Here is a 10,022-nt window from a genome sequence, read left to right as displayed (position 1 = left end):
GGAAAAAAAAAAAAAAAAAGAAAAAAGTCACTGTTGAATTATTACAGACGACACTGCGAGAGATTCAGACAGCCCGGTTGATTTCTTGTCGTCTTTTCATTCGCGACCGAGTTTCGAGCATCGCGCTTTCTCGGTTTTCTCGTTTTGTCGATACATCACGAGACGGCGTCGTATCTTTTTCTCGTTCGAGCGAGTAGAACATTGGTCATCCAGCTAGGAAAATCGTTGAATCATACGAAATCCGTGCTGGAAAAAGTAACCGCAAGAAGTGGCCTCCACTATCCTTGGTATATTCTTAAATTCCTTCTACATATATATATATATATTTTTTATATATATATCCTGGTGACTGTTGTCGTTGATAAAGTCGAAACTGTCGTTTCGTCGCGTCCTAGCAATTGTCTCGAAACGAACTTGGCGAATAACGTTCTCGTTGAAATTGTTCCCCCGATAGTGATCGTGATTATTTTGAACAAGGAAGGAGGAAGAGAAGGGTGAAAGGATGTGTGAAATTAAGAAAAGAGAAAAAATTAAGAAGTGAAAATATATTAAATTGATAAGTTCTTTATCGAGTTGAATATTTTGATTATTATATTTATATTTATATTTATTGGGCACAAGTATTTTTCTTTTTTAAATAGCTTGATTGCTAAAGTGCAGTGGAATATAAAATTTAACATTGAGTAAAATAAATGTTAATTTCCTTTATCATAAATGTAAAATATTATATTTTGAAATATATATGACACTGATAAACTATATAATATGTAATATAGAGATGAATGAAAATGCGTGCATATGTAAATATAATTACACAAATTATGCAAAATGAGTTAGAGTAAAACATCCTATTTGAAAGAATATTTTTACGTGTAATGAGGGTTATCAGTAACGTACGATATTCGTGTTATTTATTCATATACATATGTAATATGTATTAATCATACACAAAAAATTAGCCATAAAACGTGTCGAAGATATATTCAATGCAATATTAAAAATAAAAATAGATTAACATTTATCAACTCTTCGACGAATACAAAAAAGAAAAAAAATTATAAAACACTGAAAAATGACATACGCATGCAAAATTCTTTCCCCTGTACATTTCTTAAAAAGAATTCGTTCTTGAATCGAGAAAATTTCATAGCAACTTGCCCTTTCCAAAAACGATCCAAAACGAGAATCATCAATCGTGCGAAATCTAACAAAACCTTCAAATCGTTTGCCACTTACAATCTTCAAACTTTACAATTTCCTCATTTCTTTTCACTTAATTCGTGTGATCTCGTCTCCATTTGCACCTAGTCTCTCGAGCAGTCTCGATAATTCCTCAAGCTTCGTACGTCCGAAGAAAATCACCCTGTCTCTGACAGAACATCCGGAAAAAGCTCGGATAAGAGCGGGTTCAGTCGAGTGGCCCCCAGTTTTTAATAACCGATTTCCTTGTCCATGTTCGAACGTTTCGTTAATAGAGCGGCCAGATTTCGCGGATTGCTTTAATTATACGATGTAAATTAGTCGGGCCGGGTCACGAACGAGTCCTCCGTTTTACGACTGTTAATTATGAATACATTTCGCCTGGGATGTAATTCAACCCCTCTTCCTCGCGTAATCGTACCCTTAGCGAGCCTCTTTGAAAGTTTAATTTCGCGGTTGGAAATACGGAAAACGTGCCGTTATCACTGGTGGCGATAATTGTCGAGCTCTTGAGAATTTCGTGCCTGTTTGTCTTTAATATCTTTGAGGGAAATTAAATTTTTTTCTATCTCTCTCTCTCTCTCTTTTTATCGAACGTATATAATTATATATTTCGCAGGGATGAAAGAATAAGAAGAATATTGTACGTTCTCGTGTGTTTGTCTTTAATATCTTCGACAATAATTAATTTCTTTCTTTCTTTTTTTTTTTTTTCGAAGAAGAAGAAAAATTGTGTACATGTTTGTCTTTAATATTCTTCGAGGATAATTAATTTTTTTCCCCATCGAAAATATGTTCCCGTGTAAAATATATACGTAAATATATATGTATTTCTCTACAAAACAAAAGCGATGAAAAGAATATATTCTCTCGTGCGTTTGTCTTTGATATTTTCGAGGATGATTAATTTTTTTCTTTTCTTTTCTTCTCTTCCCATAGAAAAATTCTATACGTGTTTTTTAGAGATGGAGGGATATGGAGGGGGCGAGTAATATTGTAGAGGGTGTGTTCTCGATTGCAGCGCCGGAATTGACAATAACGGACGATTCCGGTCGAGCGGTGTCCAAGGAGAGGCATCTAAAGGCAGGAAGCGCACTGAAGCTTAGATGCGAAGCCAGGGACGTGATCGAGTCCCTGAAGGAATCCGTCATTTGGACCAGAGGGGATGAAACGCTTACCGAGGACGTTAGGTAAGGTTTGTAATTGCTACAAGATACAATATATAATAAATACGAAGAAAATTTCATCAAGTTTATTAATCTTTTTTTCCTCAGTTTGATCCTTTAATTTTATATATTATAAAAATTAAAATTCGTAAATTCTTTTATCCTCAACCTCCGATGAGATAAATGCTCCATTTTAAAATTTTAAATATGTGACCATGCAACCAGCGTGGAAACGAGAAGAAGGTTAAACTTATTTCCCGCTCCAGTTCTCTTGTATAAAGTTCAAACAAGCAGGTTAAAATCTTAATTTCTTTCAACCTAGAGAGCTCAAAAAAGAGAAAAAAGAAGGGTGGAACAAAACAATAATTCAGTCTCGTCCAGTATTATACCAGTATGTAGCAATTTCATTATGACCTTTTCTTCCTATTTATTCTCTAATGTTAATTAAATTAACTATCGCACAAACTAGAAAAAAATACTCAGAAGAATTGCTCATTACTTTCTATCGACATCGATCTCTCGCTCTTTTCCTCTGACCATAATCAATGGGATAGAAATTACGATCGAACGTTTGCTTTCTTTTTTCCAGTGAAAACAGGACGACGGAGATTTTGGCTGGCAAGGAAGTCCTCGTGATCGTCAGTACCCTGATCGTGGAGAGGGCCAGCCCAAGACACGCCGGAAACTACAGCTGCGTGGTAAGAGGGCCCACGGCTCCGGAAAAGGCTAAAACGACCATCGCGGTACACGTGCTCAATGGTGAGTTATTTTTCTTTTATCTATCTCATTTTCATCTCTATTTCTAATTTAGACAATTTTTCTCTTTGAAATAGATTTATTATTGAAACGATGTTTTTCGTTTGAGTGTAAGATTGAATCAATCGCAAAAGATTTAAAATTTCGATTCGAAACTTTTTAATAATTAATTTGTTAATTGAATTACGAAGATATGAGATTTGAACACGCGACGATGAATTTTTGAAAGCGTATATAATAAGAGAATACAAAGAAAAATCGAAAGGTATCAGAGAAAATATTTAAACCAGATTCTTCCACCCTGTTGAATTGAATCCGCTCATAAGCCTATAAGCCTTATATACATCGAAAAGTCTCGAATGTCCAAGGGAGAAATTCTTTTCTTCGAGACGCGTATAAAACCAGGTGAAATAAACGAAGCATCAGCCACGTGGCGACACGTTCCCCGCCGGAAACTAGGCGCTTAGATAAAAGACCTTTCTTTATCCGATAATGCGCTTACCAGATGTATCGAAAACATGGTGAAACCGGGGTGTAAATCCTGAAAGGAGAAAGGAGGAGCGCGAGGAAAGGCTTCTCGTTTCGCGACATTCGAGAACATCCGTTCGAGAAATCGAAACACGTCGTGGATCGCGGTCGATTGAATCTTTTGCGCGGTGTCTAATCGGCCATGTCTTCGATCTCTCGGGATAAGATGAAAGAAAGAAATTCGACAAGATCGCTGCGGTATCGTAAATCGACGAAAAAAGACTACGCAAAGGTGAGAGAAGTCATTCTTAAAATTTTAGATAATTTTAGAGAATAATTTTCCATTTAGGAAAATTACGACGAACGGACACGCAATGTCCATTTACTCTCTCGAGGGTAATTTTCGACTCGTTTTTATTCTCAAATATATATTATCTTCTAATTTCTTAAGAGGAAAAGAATTTTTGGTAATAATTCAATATTGGAATTCGTGTTCTCCAATAACAATTGTTAATAATTTTTAGCTTTTCCTGGGAGAGAAAATACATATTTTTTCCAATCGTGTCATCTCGCTGGGTCCATCGAATTATTGAAATCGAACTTCGAAGGGTTAACATTCTATTTAATATTAACGTTAATCTCGATCAAAATTCATTTCTCTCGATACTTTGGACGTCCCACGGTTTTTTCTTTCTTTCTTTCTTTCTTTCTTTCTTTCTTTCTTTGTTTCTTTCTTTCTCAGCAGAATAGAGAGTGGCACACTCCATCGTGAATACCGTGCCAGTGGATCGTCCATCTTCTCGACGAGCACCTTATTATGCCCGTCCGAGTGGATCGGTGTTCTTATGGCAGAGCCCTGGGTGAGGAAGCATTAGAAGTGAGCCGGCACAGTCACGAACAATGATCTCGAAGTACCCTGGATAAGGTTTGCAAATGGAGGAAAAGAAAAAAAAATAGGCAGCACGATAACGCCGTTTCTCTGTTCCCATTCTCCACCATTGCTGTGGCTTTTCCTAGTTGAAGCTTTCTTTTTTTCTCTATTTATCTCTCTCCCTCTCTTTCCTCTTTCACGTTTCAGAACATCGAGACTCGAACATTAGGCCGACAACGTTTCCATTTTCATGAAACTTATGTCAATGTCGCCCTTAACGATCGTGCATCCGCGTTGCAGCCGAGAGTTGAATCGTCCTCGCTGTCGGTTAATCTGTATTACGAGAGAAATGTGTGGGAGAAATGAATGAATCGGTGGATGTTTGTGGGGATCGAGGAGAAATCGTGGGAAAAAACTTGGTTGGATCATTTTGGGGTGAAAAAGGACTGGATCGAGGGTTTAGGAATCTTTCCTGTTCCATAAGGTGAAGATTTTTATTGCGATAGAGCGTAACGTTTGAGACGTGAGTAGATTAATCGATAAATTGATTTCGAGGTTGATATAATAATAAAAAAGTTTTACAAAGATCGATATTAAAAAAAAATTATTATTAGATTCCATCCATTCTCTCGTTTAATTTATTATAATTTGTAGATATATAAATGTTAAAAAATGATTCTTGATTTTCTTTAATAACAATAGAAAAAAATAATATTGTTATTAAATTAGCGAGAGAAAATTGAATCTAATTTTGAAATCTCGTGTCCTAATATTATTCTTACGTCGCGTATAATACGAATAATATTATGAATGTTGAACCGGTAACTGGCATTCAATAACATTGTTATTGATATCCGAAATATTGATTTAAGTCGCTTTCCAGACACGGAGCGGAACGGTTCGTGTTTCTCTCCTCGTACGAAAATTATATCGCTTATTAAATAATAAATTAATATCGTGTAAATAATTAATAGTGAATCTTTAAATAAAAAAACACCATGGAGGATCGAATAAACTGACAAACAAGATATCAATCCCTGTGAAGACTTCAAGATCGTTGATATATTAATCTCAAGAAAGATCAACAGAAGCTTTTTTTCATTGAAAAATAATTAACAAAAGAATTCAGTAAGTATATTTACAATTACGAATTTTCAAAAAATGACCCATCCCAGAAGAAAAATCACTTATTTATTATGTCATTGTATCGGTTCAATCATTGACTCATTCCCCTTCCCCTCCTCTATCGGACAATCGAGGTTGGCGTACATCTTTTTGCCCCGATCACTGGAATCCGGAATAAAAAGTGGAGCTGGCATCTCGACAAGAGGGACAGGTCTCTTTCGAGGGAGCATAAACGTCTGTTGTGTCTGCGATTGCACACAATCGAACGGGGACAGGCTACTTCTTTCTCGTCTCCTAAAAGCGGGGAGGATTTCTGACGAAAAAGCGCTTTCTCGCGGCGGCTTTCATCTCCTTTCATCCTGAAAACGCGAATCCCGTATACAATGTCGAAGAGAGCGTCGCGTTGAACTTCACGTGACTTCTCACGATGTGGAAAGAACATATTGTCGCTCTTTTTTCTTCTTCTTCTTCTTCTTCTTCTTCTTTTCCCTTTTTCTTTCTTTCTTTCTTTCTTTCTTTCTGGGGATCTCGACGACGATGTCGACCGTGTTCTTGTTTTTACGATTGTGTCTACTCGTGGTTTCTTCTCGGATGATTCTTATGTTCTCTTTGGTTGATAAATGAGCACTTTGTTTTATTATTCTATTTCGAGAAATGGTATATTATCCTTTTTTTTTCAAAAAATTAGGAACTATTGAGAATTTTTACTATTTCTTTGATATTCGTCTATTTTTTTTCGCGCGATATTTTCCTCGAAGAAAGAAAAAACAGAGGAATAGTGACGAAAAGAGGGGATGCTCTGTTTTCTAATAGAAGAATTATAATCCGTATGAATTAATTATAGCTCAATTATCTGATATTTAAGAAAATCCACTCCATATTCTTACCTTCAACTTCCTCAGGTTGTTGCTGATATACCAAAAATTTCATTCGTGTAATCGATTCTTCCTTCACATCTTCAACGTCCATTCCCAAATACTCTCTCAACAGAAAAATCCCATTGTTTCCACAAAATCGTATTATTTTAGGACAAAGTTACACTAGTAATAAGCGTAACAAGCTTTGCTCGACGATTTCCAACGCTGAAACGCCATCCTCCCGTATCAGTTTTCATCGTCGAATAGTCTCCATCGAAGTAGAATTACCACCTCGTACCCTACTTGCGATTTTGGCAGGGGGAATATTTACCCGCGATTAATCGCGTTTCACGGGTCTCTTTGTTAATTTTCAACGTTTCGCCGAGCAGTCGGCCGTCGTTTCGCGTTTTCAAAGCGGTGCACAAAGGGGTTGCTCGAGGAAAGAGAGAGAGAGAGAGAGAGAGGAACCGATGAATAAGCGTGCATCGTCTTAATGACTGACGTCGTCGCGTGACCGTAAGTTGTTGTATACAAGTAAGCGCGGAGACAATGGTGGAAATGGTTTGGACGCGTCTATAATTTTCCTCGCGTCAAACGCCGGAGTTTCGTAATTGTTCAAAGCTCGTAAGTTAATTCGCGCAATTAGAGAATTAGAGCAATTCCGGATTCGAGTCGAGCGCACACCCTCAGCGTAAGAAAATTAATTATCGAGTGGGGGGAGAAATTGGTTGTTAGAGCGCGAAACGGAAATGCTAGAGTTGTTCGAAAGGTGGGTTCTGGTTGTAAATTGTATCCAAATTTACGAAGATGTTAGGCGTGGTGAAGTTGTGAAGGGATAGATTGATTAAAAAAAAAGTTGAATTTTGAAAAGAAAATTTTGTATTATTTATATAAATTTGAGAAAAGATTAATAATAAAATTATAATTAAATATTGATGATGGAATCATATACTTATTTCTTCGAGTTATTTCTATATCTTATCACTGATTGGTCCGATCTCGTCGAAACGATTCGAATTGACCTCGAATCGTTTAATCGATGAGTATTCGTGTCTGAATGCGATTCCAGTGATGATTAGCTTGTCGTTACGAGGCAATGTATTCCAACAAATATATGCAATCGTTCTTTCTTCGGACAGAATAGAATTGGTTTAGAATAAAATCGAGAAGATGCGCGTATCGAGTCAAAATTTACTCCTTCAAAAGAATCAAATTTTTGAAATATTTGAGGAGTATTCCTTAAAAATCCAACTCGAAGTTTGAGCAGCACGTAATCATGGTATTAAAATTTTACACGAAGATTTCAGAATCGATTCTGGACGAAAACATTATTGAAATCTCGAGATTTCATAGCTGTAAACGATCATTCGTGCGATTTTACGATACTGTTAATGTGGTAGTTGATGGAATATCAAAATTTATGCGAAGCAAATTCTCGTTGAACGATCTATTGATGCTACGATATGATGGACAATTTAAGGAAAATTCAATCGTTTCTTTTGAGTGTTTGGAAAATCCTCGAATTACATCGATAATGCATACCTTCTAATCTTTTAAGATCGATTGAGATAATATACGAAATACGAAGAATATAATGGAAATATTACGATGAATTATTTAAAGGCATACACAATCAACTGGTGTACAGTTTCACGAGCAAATAAAATTCAGTAGAGGAAAGAAAGTGTACTATGTACGTTTCGTTAAATATATAATTTCAATATTCTTCCACAAATATTATTCTATTTAACGTTCGCAGCGGTATCTTCGAAGTTGCCTTGCGGATATATCGTTACTTCTTAACGAAGTTGACTTTGAAAGGGAAAAATCGGTCGAATTGAGACAATTAATAAGAGCTTTTCAAAAAGTAAGATGTGCAATTTTTATCAAAGAACAGGAAAAATGTTTTACGAAGGTGGAATTGATGAGAGCCATTTGAAAAATGTCATGTTGAAAAAGTAGATAGTGGGGAAGGGAAGAGACTTGCAATAAGAGCTGCTTCGCGAAAAGAGGAACGAGGATTAAAATAAAATATTAATCGGAAATCGAAGCTTGTTTCGAATCGACTTCGTTGTAAACGACGCGCGTAAAACGATTCGAGCGGACCGATCGTATGTGAATTTTCCTCTTTGAAAGAATTTTATTAATAAATAAAATTATTATTGGCCGCGCGTTTCGATGAAAATAATGCAAGAATTTGATATTATAATAATATCCGATATCACCGTTACTTATTAATAATAACTCGGTACACAGAAATTTCTTTTGCATCTCTTTTTTCAAGAAAAGAAAAAAAAAAGAATCAGCTATTTTATCCTTTGAATTTCAATACCTCGTAAGAACCATTCGAATTATTCCACGAATAATATCGTTCCTCGATTCGTAAGAATAAAATTCAAGTAAATAAAATAAATATTGGAATAAAGTTAATTTCATTTGGATACGCAAAATTAATGTTATAAAATTAGTATTAGTATACATATATATGCATATCCCACCAACGATCAACAATCGTATCGAATCCATTAATCGTTGAACAAATAAAACGGATCAACAATCGACGTCGAAACCTGTAGGTTTAATTGTTGTTTGATTTCGAGCGCGTCATTTAAACAGTCAATCCAATAATAATTGACAAACTGTATCCCCCAAGATCATTTATCAAAATTCCAACAACGCTCTCGATTTCGTTATGCAAAAACCGTCGTAGCTGTCATCACGAATCCCCCATTGCCCACTTCATAAAACGTCCATGTTTCGCTCGTCGTTTCATTCCACCAAGATCCAAGCTTCTGCATCGTATTCCATAAAAAAAGTAAAAGAGATAAAAAAGAAATAGAAGAAGAATCGTATCGAACCGTTCCTCGTATTCGATTACGAAATAGGGATATACGTTGTTCAGAAAGGGGAAGAAATGATCACAAGACAGTGGTGTTGTCACATGAAGTGATAACTTGTGACGTGCTTGGATACGTGCCTTGGATCCGATAATAAGACAAAAAGGAGGGAGAAAAAAATGGATGGAAAAGAAGAGGAAAGGGAAGTTCGATCAGAAACTCGTCTCCTCTTGTTTATTCCACGCGATGAAAGGGGATGACAATCTGTCGTCCACGAATGACGTTGGTCGTTGAAGCGTCTGCCGTGTCTAGTAGACTTAATCTACTAGTTTCTCTTTCTTGATCGCCACGAGATAAATGAAAGGGTAGACGTGAATCTAAAGTTACCGCCATCGGGCCTCGATAATTCTGTACGTTCACGTTCTCCGATTGATTAAACCTGAGATTTACTTCGAGAATCTTGCTTTTTTCCTAGCAAGTGAACGATTGTTGTTGTATTTTTATCGATCGTGAAGGTATTTCCAATTAATTGATTTTCGAAATGGGGGATGGAATTAAATCGAGTTATCTTTTTCTCTAATATTAGATTTCTATTAAAATTTCAATGATTTCGAGGGGAAACGAAATTATTTTGAAAGTTTTTTCCAAAAATCATTATATATTCCTTTTACAAATTTCTCTTTCATCGTTTCTCTTCGCTTGTAACATTAGATAAATATATAATGAAAATATACAATGAAAA

General features: G+C 35.9%; 1 protein-coding gene across 1 annotated transcript in view; it reads left to right on the top strand.

Annotated features, from left to right (window-relative positions):
- Positions 1-10,022, top strand: part of LOC102670730 — a 221,668-nt gene that overhangs the window by 194,444 nt on the left and 17,202 nt on the right. Inside the window, exons 8-9 of the mRNA XM_031510434.1 lie at positions 2,222-2,390; positions 2,956-3,125. Of these exons, the coding sequence (XP_031366294.1) occupies positions 2,222-2,390; positions 2,956-3,125 (339 nt within the window). The remainder of the gene's footprint in view (positions 1-2,221; positions 2,391-2,955; positions 3,126-10,022) is intronic.

The sequence above is a fragment of the Apis dorsata genome, unplaced genomic scaffold (assembly GCF_000469605.1).
Source record: "Apis dorsata unplaced genomic scaffold, Apis dorsata 1.3 scaffold_3, whole genome shotgun sequence".
NCBI lineage: Eukaryota > Metazoa > Arthropoda > Insecta > Hymenoptera > Apidae > Apis > Apis dorsata.
This window is presented reverse-complemented; position numbering and strand designations above follow the sequence as displayed.